This window comes from Tachysurus vachellii, chromosome 8, assembly GCF_030014155.1.
Source record: "Tachysurus vachellii isolate PV-2020 chromosome 8, HZAU_Pvac_v1, whole genome shotgun sequence".
Lineage (NCBI taxonomy): Eukaryota > Metazoa > Chordata > Actinopteri > Siluriformes > Bagridae > Tachysurus > Tachysurus vachellii.
In genome coordinates this window covers 8,349,438-8,365,818 of record NC_083467.1, presented here as the reverse complement: position 1 = coordinate 8,365,818, position 16,381 = coordinate 8,349,438, and the positions used below count along the sequence as shown (strand labels likewise).

Genomic DNA, 16,381 nt, shown 5'->3' with positions numbered 1-16,381 from the left:
AAATGTTTCCTTTTATGTTCATGTGGTTTTGTGAAATCCAAAAACACGTGATAAAAAGCTTTTTTTGGGGTCACCAATGATGGTTAGCCCACACAATTTTGATGGTTTATTTAAAGATCTTCTTCAGCAAATGATTACAAAAAGTTGTATCATTACTGATCATTTCCAGTAACATAGTTCAAAATGGACATTTTTTTTCCTATTATGGTTTGTTTTGGTTGCTTTTTATGAAAGCGTGTTTGGTTCTTGTGGCCACACCACTCGTTTTCCCCAAGACTTAGTCTTTTTGCAAAAGACAACATTGCATTGTTCTAGAGACAACCTCTGTGCTTTTTGAACTTTTAAAATATACTTGGTAAAATGTCAGTTGTTACGGTTTGCTTCATCCATAACCAATTGCATTTGCATTTGTGATCAAATAGGAACTGACTCAGAGCATGAAGTAGGAGATCCAGAAACACATGACTGATCCACTGATGCACTTTATTTAAATGACAGCAATTTAAAAACAAAACGAAACATTAAGACACACAAGCCAAAGAGCCCAAATAATGCACATAATTTATTATCACTTAGTGATAATGAATGATCCATTTGAGGAAAAGTACCAATCCTGGAGTGGCAAACCTGATTCACATTGTAGTTAATGAGGATAAACAGTTAGTCTCCATAGTAAGCAGACAGAGCCTTGTGCTTAGTTAAGGCGCACAGAAAGAGTACAAGGAAGTGAAAAACCCACTTCATTCTGTAATTTATCTGTTAGTCAGAGAAATGTCAGGAAGCAGAGAGAAAAATGTTGCAGGAAATGAATCTTTAAGTGCTACATTACAGAAGAAGGGTTACAACAGTTTACAAAATGTCTGTGGCACCTGTGTGTGGCTGATAATGATATCTGTAACTGTGATCTGTGTTCTTATCACTAGATTAATTTTGATTCCTGTCCTTTCCAATTTCTGTCCCATTTGTTCTATTCTATTATTTAAAATAATTTCTTTACGGTGAGAGAGTTTATGCTATCCAGGAACCACTTGTTTCCCTACACGGGGACATGATCACTTCCAATTAACCCCGAAAGCACAGCATGAGTGAGAGTGGAGGAGAAAATGAGACAAAGTGCCTGAAATTGAAAAGGCAAAGACGAGACTCCTGTCACGGAAGAGACGGATAATTGGTGAGTGACCCTGACCTATCGCTCATCAGGGACTCTGAGTATTCTCTTTGTTTTCCTACTTAGCACAAACTCTGTATAGGACATTGAGGAGGAGGAGGTGATGAAGGAGCTGAGTGGGTAGGAGGCCACCCCTGCAGCAGGTTAAACACCAGTCTAGCATGCACACGCTTGTCTCACCAGGACTGTGGATAATTTAGGAGCAGGGCAGAGACAGACTCATCAAAGCTGCTTGTTTCAGACTTCTCTGGGCACTGCAGGGGGCGGGGCCACGAGCGGGTGAGGGATAATAATGGTAGGGGTGGGCTTTGGACTCCTACGGTTATAGCTGATTGACAAGCTTAATTAAGGTTTAGATCCACCTGACAATCAGTACTCTATTATTAGACACCCTTATCAGAGCCTCCAAATATCTGACATTTTAAGGAAGAGATTCAAAATAAGTCTTTCTCTCACCATTCCAGGACTGCTGTGAAATTTAACATGCCTCTGGGTGTCACCAAACAAGCAACTGTTAGCAATTATTTAAAAACTGTGAATATTTAGGAGATTTCATTAAAAGTCTAATACAATATAAAATATCAGTATAACATATTGACAGGATATGTTTAGCACATTAAAGGGAATACAATCTGTAAAAAGATCTTTTCCACAGTGATTTAGGCAACAAAGTTGAGAAACAAAAGTGTGTTATCGTATCCACGAGCAGCAAAGTAATAAACCAGAAAGCAGCTTTGAAATAAATGTCTTACTTACTTACTAATTTTACTTGATCACATGATCACTGCATGTTGGGTGCTCTTGATATTCGAAGAAAAAATTAAACTAGGATCAGTAAGACCAGCCTTGCTCTGAAACAAAGGCTCAATAAATGGCTCTTAAATCTTTTACACAGTTTCACCAGCATATTATAGAGGTGCTAAACCAAGTCAAAACCATCAAAATGAAACTATAAAGGGTCTTAAAGGTGTGTGGGTTAGTGGTTAAATATCACTGACTAGGAGATACTTCACACTGTGAAGTAAACAAAAAGGACAACAGTGGTTTAAATCAACATACTTTACACCGTATCCTCTTTGTGTCACATTTTTGCTCAGTGTGAAATGACATCAGGCTCCCTGAGGTATGGCATGGCTGTGCCGTGTGTCCTCATACTTCCATGTGAATTATTGTCACTCCTGCATGTGTCTTATTAAACATCCCTGGCCTCACTATACCTTTAATTGAATAGCACTAAGAAACATAAGCCAGACATTGTCACATAGCACTGCATACCCAGGGACCTAGTGTAGATCTCTAAAAAGCAATGAGCCATAATGCATAAGCAAATGAGAAACAACATAGTGTAGTGTTTAATGTTTAAAGTTGATTTAAATTCATGATCTGCATGTCGGTGATAACTCAAAAAACAAAACCGTTCTGATGTTTTTAAGATATGCTAATGCGAGTGAACGTTTTGCAGTGAAGACATTTGTAAGGATTTGCACATCAAAGACATATAAAGAAAAGGCTGTCATTTGTAATAGATAAAACATCTACATAAACATCACCTTATGAACAAAAAACAGATTAAAGGTCAGTGTAAAGTTAACAATGACGATTATTCTCGTATCCAGAAATGAGCAGGTAGCAGCTGATTCTCAAAAGCAAATCAGGACCCTGGATCCGTTTTGCTATAGTATCCACAGAGGCTTTACCACAGAGCTTTGTAGCTAAGTCCATTTCCCGAGATGTGACACATTAACACATTTTCATTAATGGTTCAGAGTTTTAACTGGCTCAATAAATGGATTGTCAATATTTCTTTAAAAAAAAGTATATTTTCATATTTTCATATGCTTTGTCTTATTTTTGGGTTTGACTCACCTACTGCCATTTTCTTTGGAAAAAGTGGGGAGTGTAGATTGAAATGGTAGTACACAATATCACAGGGTTCACTCAATTTCTTCAGTAACTGCTTCTAATTCTCAATGTTTTGGCAGTGTTCCCCTCTTTCATAAAGTCATTCATTACCAAAACAACAGCTTTGAGACAAAAGCTGCTATTAGACTATGAAAAACCCGAATCAAAAATAACATCAATGACAGAAAGAACAACCATAATAACAATAATAATAACAACAACAACAGTAATAATAAATGTGGATATAGATAGCAATAAATAGAGATGTGGAGTGTGGGGTAGGTGGTTTGAAATTGGTACACTTTGTGTTCCATTAAGAGAAAGAGTCACAGGACAGAAATCATGAGAGAAAGGGATGTAGTCGCACACAGAAAATGACTGATTGCTGACTGTTGTTGGACAAATACTTTACTCTCCTCAACTTGGCCAAAAACAGGACAAGGCAGTCAGACTGCACTCTCGCCTGTCACTAAATTGTCTTAAGCAGTCAATAGACACCTACGTATCTTTTTTATTCTTGATATTTTCTAGCCATTTTAAGTGCAAAGAGAGTACAAAGAGACATAGTGACAAGATGTCTTGTGTAAATGTATTTATATGAAACAACCATTCACTAAATTTAGACTGACAGAGGTGTTGAGGGAAGTCCATGCATGGGTGCATGGGTACCAGGCTGGTGGTTTGTCCCACCACATTGGACTATATGGAATGATGTGGTTGTTTGTGGGAGACATGGCTCTATCTTCAAAGGGGAGGAAAAGCTAACTCTGGACATTTCAGTAGACCACATGTATTTACAATGGAATCAGTCAGTAAGGCTGATGTATACACCACAGCCCTCATCACTACCTCTAACCCACCCACCCATCCATCCAACCACTTAAATGGCCAAACATAGCCACCTCTTGGAAACATAAAGAATTCCCCATCACAGATGGGAGGAAGAAGAGAGAAGCCGCAGACACCCACCAGGCTCCTTGATGAGACACGAGTGTCCCTGTAGATGTCCATGGCTCATCTAAAACTTATCTAAAGCTCAATCACTGTTATTACTCTGAATGCCAAAGAGGTGGGAAGGGGACAATGGTTTCTAATGATCCCCGGATTGTAGGTTAGGAATTAAGAAGTAAGTTCTTTTAATTAATGTGTAAGTGACTTTTGGGAGAAACTACACTGATTTAGGATATTCATACTATTAATTACCCACACCTTAATTTGTGAAACCATGAGTAAAAGTGACCACTTGTCAGTTTAGGATAACAAAATCCACTTTCAGTGTCATCAGATATCAGGCACCTTTTTTAAACAAATAAACAACAATTTTGGGCCACTAACCTAAATGTTCCTTCATCATGTTTACAGACCTTACAGTATCTGGTGCCAAATGATCTTTTGATTCATCTACTAATCCTTATCTTAGCTATTTTTGTTGTAACACATTTTCTTTCTATAATCAATATTCAAGCATACTCTTGTCCCGTTTTTATTCAATCTTCATTTGACCCTGTGCCGGATTCTTTTAGTCTGCTTTTACTGTTCCATTTGTTCCACCTTCCACTTATCCTCTTCCCAAAGTGTCCCTTTTTTTCCCAGGGGAGAATGCTTTATCTCTGATACTCGGCCTGGTCTCGTGGACTGGGGGATGAACTGGAGGAAGGCAGGGAGCTGGGCCGGATTGACCCTAGAGATAAAGCCTTGTCCTTGCTCTCTTCTTGGCCTGAGGTGGAAGAGGGTGTTGAGGAAGAAGTGACTGCTCCTGCTGGGGCACCTTCTTGTCCACTGTAGATTTCCTCATGGCCATCTTCACTAGACTCTGCATCCTCTGAGCCAGAGAGTAGCTCCTCATCTCGATACTCAGCAACATCAACTCCACTACCCTCAGCTCCCAGCTCCTTCAGTCGGCCATGGTGCTTAACATGGTAGCGCTGGTTCTGGAAGAACTTGACAATGGTGTGCTTGGGCAGGTCCAACTGGGCTGAGAGGGTGTGGATGGCTTCCTGGTCAGGGTAGAGGCCCACATCTTGGATGAAACTTTGCAGAATGCCCAGGGCTTCCAGTGAGATCTTGGTGCGGGAGCGGGGTTTTTTAACAACACTACTACTTCCTCCTGTGTTGCCACTACCAGCACTAGCCTGAGAGTTTTCCTCCATTACAGAGTTGGGCATTGAGTCCTCACGCATGGGAGAGTGGTCCTTTAATTGTGGCACAGGCTGTCTATGGAGAACCTGATAAGAAAGAGCAAAGATCAGGTTAGTGAGATCATTAAAAGAAGGGAAATGAATAATAAGTAAAGTAGTGCCACAGAGTACAAAGGTTTTCATCAATGAATATTCATCCAGTGTCCATGGGGCTCTTGACCAGACTGTCCAGTCACCTCTAGTAAATATCCAACCACACCATCTTGTGTTATGACTGTTTAACCAAGTGTATTACACAAATAACATGGGAATGTTGTCGCCCACACCATTACCATTATCAGGTCTGTAATTTCAAACATGTGGGTTATATGATGATATGAGCAAAGGGATGGAAATATTTTTCTGATATTGTTTTTTAAATAGTTTAGAGGAGTGAAAATAACAGGAAAGGAACAAAGAAAGAAAGGGTGTGGTAAGGGTGTAGTAAATAGTGTTGTTGGTGTAAACAGTAAAATGATGGAAGTGGATGGCAACTAATGTCTCTGAAACTCTGGAAGGTGTAGCATGTCACAGCAAAACTATCGAAAACTATGGCGCTGTCCTGCTGAGTTTATGACCAGGGTGGGGTGCCCACTGCCTCTGCGCTGGAATGCTAAGCTATAAATCTGCGGTGCATTAAAATTAAAGGACCTACATAAAGATAATAGTCAGTCACTCTCTCTCTCTCTCTCTCCCTCTCTCTCTCTCTCTCTCTCTCTCTCTCTCTCTCTCTCTCTCTAGCTTGCCTGCTTGCTCTCTCCACTCAATAATAACAGGGCATTTTTTTTTAAATAATACTGAGGGCAGGCCAGACCACAGAATTGCTCTGATTTCACTTGTGGGGGCTTTCTGGGGATAGTGTTTTACAGGAAGTGTGTATGTTTGTCTTTTTTCTTTCAGTTCGTTTGCTCTATGTTATATTATTTTTGATGTCTCTTAGAAACAAACTGAGACCACAAAAAGAGTTAAGACACTGTGATGGGAGTGGGGCTGAGACACATGAACCTTAAAACTGGCCACATGATATAACACTGCTATCAGTGTGTAGGCCTACCTACAGAGACCACACGCACATAATATGGCACTCAATTGCAACACACAAACATAGACCCCCCTGCCCACTCAACCACACACTAATATACATACACTTTTCCTGGATTCTGCATTTGAAGTGTATTTCTTATGATTTTTTTCCCCTCAAACTCTACATACACACACACACACACACTCACCAACACGCACACACAACACTTTTGTTCACTTGTGTTTATGACTGTTGTGAACTGTGGCAGCAGCTATTGCTAAGCCCTGAAATGTTCAACCCCACAAGTTCAATTCCCAACCCTGTTTGTATTAGGAGGCTTCAATCAAAAATGCTCTACCCCTTTTACACCACTGATCCAAGAGGCTGCTCAATTCCTCTAATGGAGTAGGACACTAATGAAGAGAGCTGAAGCCAAACCAGAAGAATGACTCCATCCTCAAATCAACCCTAACACCGTTAAAGCCATGAAGTCAGTCCCCTCCATTTCTTTACTTTCCCTCCGTCCACTTCATTTACTGCTCCCACTACGACTCCTCGACCACAGTCTACTTTGGACACACACTTTCTTCCCTTATGCACTTAAGGCATAATTCAATATTGAACCTCATCCATTTTCTGTGTTTTTTAATTGCAACCAGGGACTGCTCTATGAGTTCACTACATTAAGAATTTTTTTTTATTTTTTCCAAATCAGATCCAAATTACAGCACGGAGGTATGAACGAATTAGGGTATAATATGAAAGATTTAGCTGACTCTTAATGAGGAATGGGGTGGTGGGGGATTTGTCTTGCCATCAGAGACACTGCTAAGACATCAATACATTAAATATGTAATGATGAAGACATTTTACTGTTAGTATCCTTTTGCATGACTTCACCTACCTCATTTACAGACATGCATGATAATTTCTGTTTCAGTTTTTTTCATATTGCAATGCTTTCAGAGTGGGTGAGTTTTTGAGTTCTGAGTGTACATGAGTGTGTGTGTGTGTTTGTGTGTGTATGTGTGTGTGAGGGAGAGAGAGATAAAGAGCCAAAAAGAAAGCATGCATTTTGTGCTTGCCTATACAAGTCAGTATATAAGCAGATATGTGTACACATTATTATATGTACAGAAAAAAACATTGATTAAATTTTTAATGACAATACAACTGATACAATCAGAAATAAGCAATTTTTTTGTGAATAGGATACATTGTTTGAGCTGTAATGCTCTGCTCCTGTCGGAGTATCAGAACAGGGGGTGTAGCATCCAATTTAGCAAAAACAAAAGAGAAATAATTCATAAGGAGAGACTTGCCAAATGAGCAGCGGGGGGTGGGGCTTATGCCCATGAGCACTGTGTACACATGGAAGGAATAGTGCTGAGGAGGCTAGGGCACTTAGCAGGTGTGTGCAGCTTGTGGATGTTAGCATAAGTCACACGGAGGACACAGTATGCACTACAGTGAAGCCATGAATTAGTCTGGGATCCAAAACATTGCATGTACAGTAAGGACAGGTGCAAAAGTGTATGTTCATAGCAGTGGTATGTTGGATATTAGACATGTTAAACAAAAAGCATGAACTACGTGGACTCATGGACTAATGTTTCAAACCATTGCAAATTGAGTAAAACCTTTTTTTTGTATTCTTGTTGGTTAACATACACTATATTGTGTATATGTACAGTATGTGAAATTATTTGAGTGTTTAAGCAGCTGGGACACATGTGTGCTCTGTGGTGGCAGGCTGGCTGGAGCCAAGGGGATGCTGGGTATTTTGAACTGGGAAGGGACCCTCATTACTGTGTCAAGAAAACAACAGCAGAAGAGACAACCACAAACACACGTATACACACTAACAGTCAGACAGAGAGATAGACAGACACACACACATGGTCAATGTTTGTTATGTGCATTGGCTACACATCCTTTTAAATTTGTGCTGACAGCAAATAAAAAAAACAAAATAAAAAAAAAAACAAAACCTAATTTATCTTAACTCATTGTGGTCACTGATTCCTTTCTTTAAAAGAGCTGAATCAGATCTAAAAGCACAACCTTTGCACATGGAACAAACCATGCAAAAGAAAGAACACAACTGTTCTGGATACAGCTGTTTGATTCCTGTGAGCTGTATTTTTAGCTGTCTCTGTCCTCTGTGCGGTGGCTTGTCTGGGCTCTGTGTCAGAGGAGACCTGGAATGTGTTAATAGAGTGACCACAGTTTCCTTCCTGTGATGAGCATTTAATAACACAGAAAAAACATAAGGAGTTTTAAGTGGAACACTGAGCGAATTTTAAGGGACTTCAAGGAAAATAGGAAAGCTAATGTTTAAACCTAAAATTAATGGAAGAAACTGTCAGCAAAGACTGCTGAAACACAACTACCTTAACTGTACAATAACAGTGTAACACATACTGGGCTAGTTGTTCCATTCTCCAGAATAACTTGCTGGAAGTGCAGCACAAGAATGCATTGCATTGTATTGTTGAATATGAAGGTTAGGAAAGGTATTATGCAGTCTGTACAAAAGGAAAACCAAAGAATAAAAACAATAATATGGTTTTGCATTGAGGTACAGGGTGCAGGCTTCCTATGCCAAAAGTGTCAGTCCCTTTATGGTCAGTATTCTGTAATAGCTTATGGTCAAAGCCACTGTACAGTAACCTTAGTCACCCGTTACTGTGAATTCCCATGAGTCACCTAACATGTAGAAGTGTGTATAAGTGTGTATACGTACGTGTGTGTGTGTGTGTGTGTGTGTGTGTGTGTGTGTGTGTGTGTTCTGTCTCTTCCCGCCATTAATAATATCAGGGCTGTGGTGGTACTGTCTGTCAGGGTGTGTCTTAATGGGGCATTTCCTACTGCGCCCAAAACACATAAATAAGTACAACCACACACACACACACACACACACACACACACACACACACACACACACACACAAATATACTCTGCTTAAACTGCTACCATATAAAGAAACCAAACTGGAGCAAGAAGAGGAAAGAGAGAACAAAAACAAAAAGAATATTTTTGTAGGCTATAGAATGCTGCGAAGATACAGGAAATATAAAGCTGGAGGAAAATAGATTTAGGTGTGTACCATTTCAAAAGGTATGAGGTTCTGTATAGAAATGAGTGTGCATGTGTATATGTGTGAATTTTGAGTGCGCTTGGTGTACATTGTAATGACACTGGCTGGAGGATGGAGAAGTCCATTTAATCAGTGCTGCATTTGGAGCTATTTGTGTGTGTGTGTGTGTGTGTGTGTGTCTGTGTGTGTGTGTGTGTGTGTGTGTGTGTGTGTGTGTGTGTCTATGATTAAAGGGGGCTGGATGTATTAGGTTATTAGAGATTGGCAAGGACCCTGCATCAGAGGCCTTGATATAAAAACAAAAGCTCCAAAGATGTGTGCACAACCACACAATGAAACACAATCACAATGACCCCTTTTCCCTTCCACAGCAGCAATAAAAATATGGAAAATATCATAAATCACAAACCATTTAGGGGAAATTTGCAGAAAAAATCCTAGATATTAATAATCCCATGTGTCTATCAACTTTAGCACTGAACATAATGTGAACTCAGATTCAGCATTATGAATGCAATCTGATTGTTGATCCAGACTCACCTGAGGGTCAGAGGGCAGATGGAGGACAGTGTGCAGACGTTCACTGTGGTGGTGACGCGACTCCTCCTCGTATACGAGGTCACGGTCTGTTTGGGGGAGGGTGAGGAAACGGCGGATTGTACACAGGTTCTCCCACAGTGTGCGGTTCTCTGGGCTTGGACTCTCCTTCCAACGGAGCAACTCACATAGCCAACCCTGACATAAAAACAGTGGTAGGATGGCAGGTAGTCAGATAGAGACAAAGGGGGAAAGGAAAAGCAAGAGAGAGATGAGAATATGTGAAATAGAGTGTGAAATGGAGAGAGATATGATTATCTCTGCTAGACTAGGCCAGTCTTTGATACCAGCTGTTGTGGGAAGCCAACCTCTACCAGCACCCTGTGTTAATAACCTGATCAGTGCACTCTCTCTCTCTTTCTCTCTCTCTCTGTCCCTTTCTCTCTCTCTCTCTGCAGGCCCTCTTGGCCAGCTGCAGCAGATGGGTGCGTTCAGCCGTGACCCCCCAACCGACCCCAGACCTGTGGGACCCAACCGCATCTGTCACATGCATGCACACACATACACACATACACCAGCACAACACTGCTTTACACACGCTCTACACAAATTTTAGGATTGGGGTGGTCACACCTGCAAACTCACAAACAGTGTGCTAACGGTCCTTGTCTGAATGGGTCGGTACAGCACTGTCGTCACTCACACAATTTCATGGCAAGAATTAGGCGCAGCTGGGTGCGGGATCAGATTTGACTAAATCAATTATCTCTCTTTGCTCTCAAATGGGAAAGGGACCTACAAATGGTCCAGCAGGTTTTCCAAAATATTCCTTAATCAACACTCATGGATTAATTCCATGCTTTTTAGTTGGAGTTGATAGCATGCACCACACTATTATTACAGCATCATTTTCAAGTGTTTTAATCTAACCAATAACAGAGTTTTCATCAGGAAAGCTTGCATATGCATGCTTATACTGATCTCTTTATTTATTTCTTTGTGTGTAATTAACCACATATTGGTGATTTATCTCTAACCACATGACTGTGCGATTAACTCTTCCCTACCAGTCCTACGTGTTCATATTGCTGCAGCAGTCTACCTTGAATCAGAATATTACTGTCTCTCCACCGGTCAGTGTGAAAAGGAGCCAGTAATCAGGATTATCTGAGTAGTGCAATTAAATATGCCTCCAATGAAGTGATTGAGTCATGGAGGATGAGATCCTTGGGATGTTAAGATGGTGGGTCATGGTTGGGTGAATGGAAACCATTCTGATGGACATCTGCAATGTAAAGCATATCTAACTGCCGGTATTGTTGTTTACCGGTACAGACGTGCTCAGATCAGATACCAGTGCCTGCACAGGAGGAGACTCTTGCTTATGGTAGATTGAGCACAGCTTAACATCATTTGTTATTTTCAGCTTTATTTTCCTTTCATGTGGAACAGAATTGCCCAGTGTGTGACTTTGATAATCATGCATGTGTGTAACATAAATGCATCCTTAAGATGAAACAAATAATTACCAGTCAAATCCCTCCATTTACCCCAATGTTTTTTGAATCATCACCTTAAATGCATAAAATCAAACAGTAGAAAAAGAGAAAGTTTTGTTTCTGTAGGCTTTGAAGGCTTTGAAGTGTATCATTAGCATACTGAAAGCAGTTATTTGAGTAAGCAAACATAAGGGCTTACTTGGCTCTTGTTGGCTGCCACCTTGGCAAACAGAGCCTGAGACACCTTGGCTCGCTTCATCTCCTGCTGGATCTCATCATAAATGGACGATGTGATGTTCACCAGTGGTTCCAGTTTCAGGGGAAGGTCAGTATTTGGACCAGAGGGCTTAGACTACAGGACACCATGGAGATCAGGTTCAGCATAGACGGGAGTAAAGCAAATGTTATTAAGACAAACAAAGTAAGTTTTAAACAATTGATACTCAAATAAAAGGTTAAAAGTAGCCTGTGTTTGTATTAGCGGAGCACAGAGAAGGATGCATTCTGTAGGAGAGTAGTTAAAGGTATTCTCTTGCATCTACTTTGTAGTTCATGTTTAAATCAGTGCAGTGTTTGAAGTCATTCTGCAGGCACAAGCAAGTAATCTCACATTCCCCAACACAAAAGATGGTAAGATAACAGTATACAGACATAATAATAATAGTTCACAACTGCATTCCCTGAGACCAAAGGATCAGCACTCTGTCCTTATATCACAGAGATTGTTGCTATCTGGACTCTTTCACAGATGCTCTTGAAAAATAGTCCTGCTCAAGTGACCCTGTGGTTTGTTCAGAGAAAGTTCCGAACCATTTACTTAACATATCGAGATACAAAAGCCAAACTTATGTTTAGAGACAGTTACCAAATATTTTGTCTCTATGCAATGACAGATGCTGTATAAAATGCAGGACACAGAGTATACGAATGCAGATATAATAAATGTGGTCACAAAAATGTCTTAAGACATTACGACAAAATGTCACGAGACATTATGACAAAAATGATAAAACCTTATGAGATTAGCTCAGCTCATTCTACCTGTAAAAAAAAAATCCCGAATATAGATTTTCTTCAAGAAATCAAGAAATTCTATTTGCTACACAAGCATGAAATAGTAGCTCACTGTATGTTCAACAACTGTATGTTAATGAGTGAAAGAGAAGTGATGTGAGCCTCACCGAGTTGATAATTTTGTTCTTATTTTTCCAAATAGATGCCCAGGCATCAGGCGTTAACTGTTCGTCCATGTTGCGCTCCCATACTTTCTGTGTGAATGGAACATGAAACAATTCACAAATGTTTCACTCCATAACAGGTGAACATTTAATTTTTAATTAACATCTGGTGTCATAATACTTAAAATTGGATAAAAATTGTCACTGAAGGTAATGTTGAACAAAATCATAAAAGTCATGCATTTTTTCTTCATGTACATCAAAATGAATCTGTTAAAAAATGCATCAATACTGAAAGCTAGATTGTTTATACACAGATAAATATCAAAAGCATCAAAAAGCTGTACTGTATAAAACACCACTGTTTTTGGGTAAATTTCTAAACATTTCTTTAAACCTGTGTTATGCTACAGCAATCCTACGTTAAAAAAACGTGTTTTTGCTCACAAAAGCCACAAATATGTATAACCCAAACAAAACAACTACTCAGATAAGACCGACCTAGACAGAAATCACAACAATCTCTGAAGCACGTGTATAAAAATGGAGAGTCAGACACACAAATTTGCAATGCAGGTACTCTCATACTGGGCCTGGCAAAAAGACAGCTCTGTAGGAAAAGTGTGTAAGGCCTGAAGGGTTTTAGTGACAGCAGGATAATGGGTACCTGAGATAGGCGGTTACCCCCAGGACTGGAGTTTGAGTTTGGGGGCAGCCCTACAGGAGGGTTCATGCTGCGTTCACGCTCCTCCTGGTAAATCCTGTCTCGCTCAGCCTCAGGAAGGTTAAGGAAATTCTGCATGGCCTTGAGGTTGACCAGAAGAGATTGGGAGGCTGTGCGAGGGTCTTCCTCTTTCCGCAAAATTTCTGATAACAGACCCTGGTGTTCACGAACATGCACACACAAGGACATGAAAGCAAAATGAGAAAGGTCCAGGTCTTGCAAGTATACATATGCAAATCCCACCAGGTCTTCACCTGCACCACATCATCTCCCACCCACTCTATAGCTCTAATGGGGCGTAATTCAGGCCTGCAGAGGTTCAATGCACCAGGTGTGTAAGCTGCTGAGAGGGCGGGAAAGGAGACTGATATGGCCCAGGGACTGGAACAAGCATGCTGGGCCTTGGTGCAGTGACCTGCAGATTGGAAAATCTGATCTGATCTAACTTTCTACCCAGAGACCTCAACTAAAGACTTGAATCTCTGCTGTCTGAATTAGAAGAAATATAATCTAGACATTACACTAACTGTGTATACCCTAAGAACTTTTTAACATCTGTGTTCATTTTTAGATTTTATTTTTACCTGTGTGCGGTTGAATGCCACCCTGGCAAACACAGCTTGTGATACACTGGCTCTCTTGAGCTCATCTCGGACCTGTTGATAGATGTCTGATGAGACCTCAGCTGCTGAAGGATTGGTTCCTGGCTCTCCAGGGCCTCCAGACTTACTGGGCCTTGGGATAGGTGGGTGGTTAAGGAACTGTTGGTTGATGGCTTGTGGGTGCTGGTGGGCTAATAGGCGACTAACTGCCAGTTGCTGGTTGATGAGGTGAGCCATAGCTATTTGCTGCTGCACTATCTGTGGACTGAGCTGAGGTGACAGGAGGCCTCTTGGGCCCAGAAGAGGCTGAAGGGCTGTTGGAGGAGCCACCTGTGACCGTAATGGTGGACTGTGGTGGAGCTGGCCACTATGAGATGAGGGTGGCTGTGGCTGTCCTTGGGATGGGGGCTGTGACTGAGGTGTCTGAGGTTCTCCAGAGCCACTTTTCACAAGAGAATTACCAGTTCCCAAAGATCCTAATTGAGCCAGGCCAGCTAGGTGAGTGGGAGGACGCTGTCCTAACACACAGAAGTCGACCAGAGTGTCCCTCTCCACTGTGAAGAGATGAGATGAATAGGCTTAAATAATAAAAAACGTCTTTAAGGTTCTTATTAAAGATCACAAGTAAACAAAAGCACCAATCATTTCTTAAGTAACTTAATTTGAAAAACAATTAGTCACCTTTAATTTCAGAATTCTCCCGTATTGGCCACATCTTCTCAAAGTAATCACCTATAATAGAACAAAGTGAATCATGGTGACTGTGTATCCCAAATGTTAGCAATGTACATTCATAAGAGCAAGTAAGCACACAGGTACTTTCTAATTAAAAAAAAACATGTTATCAGTGTTTTAGCCTCTTTTACTGAAGTTTATGACTACGACTGTCAATCAATAATATTTGTCACATCTGGTGGCTTGTGGCTGTGTGTTTGGCTTTGGGAGGCAGTGAACAAAACTGAAAGCAGGCTTTATGTAACCCAACACTGCTTGCTCTGTCACCAAGGACCTCCTTATTCTCTGCTGGCTTTTCTCTCTCTAAAGCAGTGCTTGGGGTTTTCTCGACACTTTGATCTGTCCTGCTGTGTAATTATGTTGCCTTTTAATGGGGTAAGGGAAGGAGAAAAATTGTCACAGGCATTTAGATGCTAAGAGGCTTAAACAGCCTAGCAGCGGGCATGCTCATCTGCTGAGTCTGGTGCTGGAGACCTCCTGTAGAGTGGTGAGGGATCTGTGGTTTCCATTAAGCTGAGAGATAGACTGGGGTTCCCCTGTCCAGTCACAGAGCAATGTGCAATACAAAATGTGAAGTAATGAACAATCCATGATGTGTACCACAGGGCCCGTTAAGAGATTTATTAAAATAGTGTTACTTTATCCCACACTTTATGAGCTTCATATCTGGTGCATATCTGGTGCATTACTTCAGCGAGTTCAGCTCTGTACTCTTTCAAAATGATTTGAGGCATATTGACTAGAAGACAAATTGATTTTTAGTTCTTCCTAGATCTAATTAGTGAATCAGATCCCCAAATATAAAACAGAACAGTGTAACACAGTAGCTCTTATCTCACCTTTAATCTTTTTATACTTCTTATACCAGCGGCCAAACTCTTGACACTTAAGAGTGGACACATTCGCATAGTAGGAACTGTTCACGATGGAGGAGATCATACTCTGGGAAAGGTCAGAAGAGGGACAGGGACAGAGATGACTGCTGAGAAATAACTGGTGGCAAACAGCAATGGAGACTGAAAGCCACAAACATATGCTAGCAATTGATATAAGGATCAACACCCACACAGAGCCTCTCCACTGAAACACATCATACACAGATACACAAATCTCATGAACTGCCTCATTTTTGCATACAAGTGAAGCACAAGTCTTGCAAATACACACATTATTGATGCTCACAAACTTTACTTTGCACCACTATTAATGGAGCTCTAATCTGTGATCAATAATATGACTTTTCATGAAGTTTAGGAAGATTTTCATGGAAAAAGGTCAAGTCTGTACCTGGGAGAGTGGGCATTCCTTTGCCAGTGTGCTCTGGTTCATCTCTTTCAGCAGCTCTTTAAGTGCATTGCGCACTGTTGCATGATTCCACTGCTCTGATGGAAGGTCCTCCAGTTTGGCAAAGCTGTAAGCATAAGATTCATCAACACCTATTCTTCTATATATTCAGGATGTACACCAAATTGTATATTAGGCTCACCTATACAATTGTTCATGCATGAAACAATACAAATATCCAATCATGTAGCAGCAACACAATGCATGAAATCATGCAGATCCAAATCAAGATTTTCAAATCTTCAACTGTCCAGATTATGTGAGAAAAATAGGGCATTTTTCCCACAGCACGTCCCCTCACATGATGTTTTTTGTTTTTCACAGCATCTCTGACTATAGACTGTTGTGCAACAGGCTTTTAATCCGTAAGTGTAGGATTTTATGCATCATG

General features: G+C 40.7%; 1 protein-coding gene across 3 annotated transcripts in view; it reads right to left on the bottom strand.

Annotated features, from left to right (window-relative positions):
- Nucleotides 1-464: 464 nt before the first annotated feature.
- The window catches only part of satb2 (SATB homeobox 2), a 45,329-nt gene continuing 29,412 nt past the window's right edge, over nucleotides 465-16,381 (bottom strand). For all 3 annotated transcript variants that reach the window (XM_060876068.1, XM_060876067.1, XM_060876066.1), the window contains 9 exons: nucleotides 15,934-16,057; nucleotides 15,486-15,588; nucleotides 14,593-14,643; nucleotides 13,894-14,465; nucleotides 13,253-13,465; nucleotides 12,589-12,675; nucleotides 11,607-11,759; nucleotides 9,912-10,106; nucleotides 465-5,295 (listed from right to left, as the gene is read on the bottom strand). In XM_060876068.1, the coding sequence (XP_060732051.1) occupies nucleotides 4,675-5,295; nucleotides 9,912-10,106; nucleotides 11,607-11,759; nucleotides 12,589-12,675; nucleotides 13,253-13,465; nucleotides 13,894-14,465; nucleotides 14,593-14,643; nucleotides 15,486-15,588; nucleotides 15,934-16,057 (2,119 nt within the window). In that variant the 3' untranslated portion in view covers nucleotides 465-4,674. The remainder of the gene's footprint in view (nucleotides 5,296-9,911; nucleotides 10,107-11,606; nucleotides 11,760-12,588; nucleotides 12,676-13,252; nucleotides 13,466-13,893; nucleotides 14,466-14,592; nucleotides 14,644-15,485; nucleotides 15,589-15,933; nucleotides 16,058-16,381) is intronic.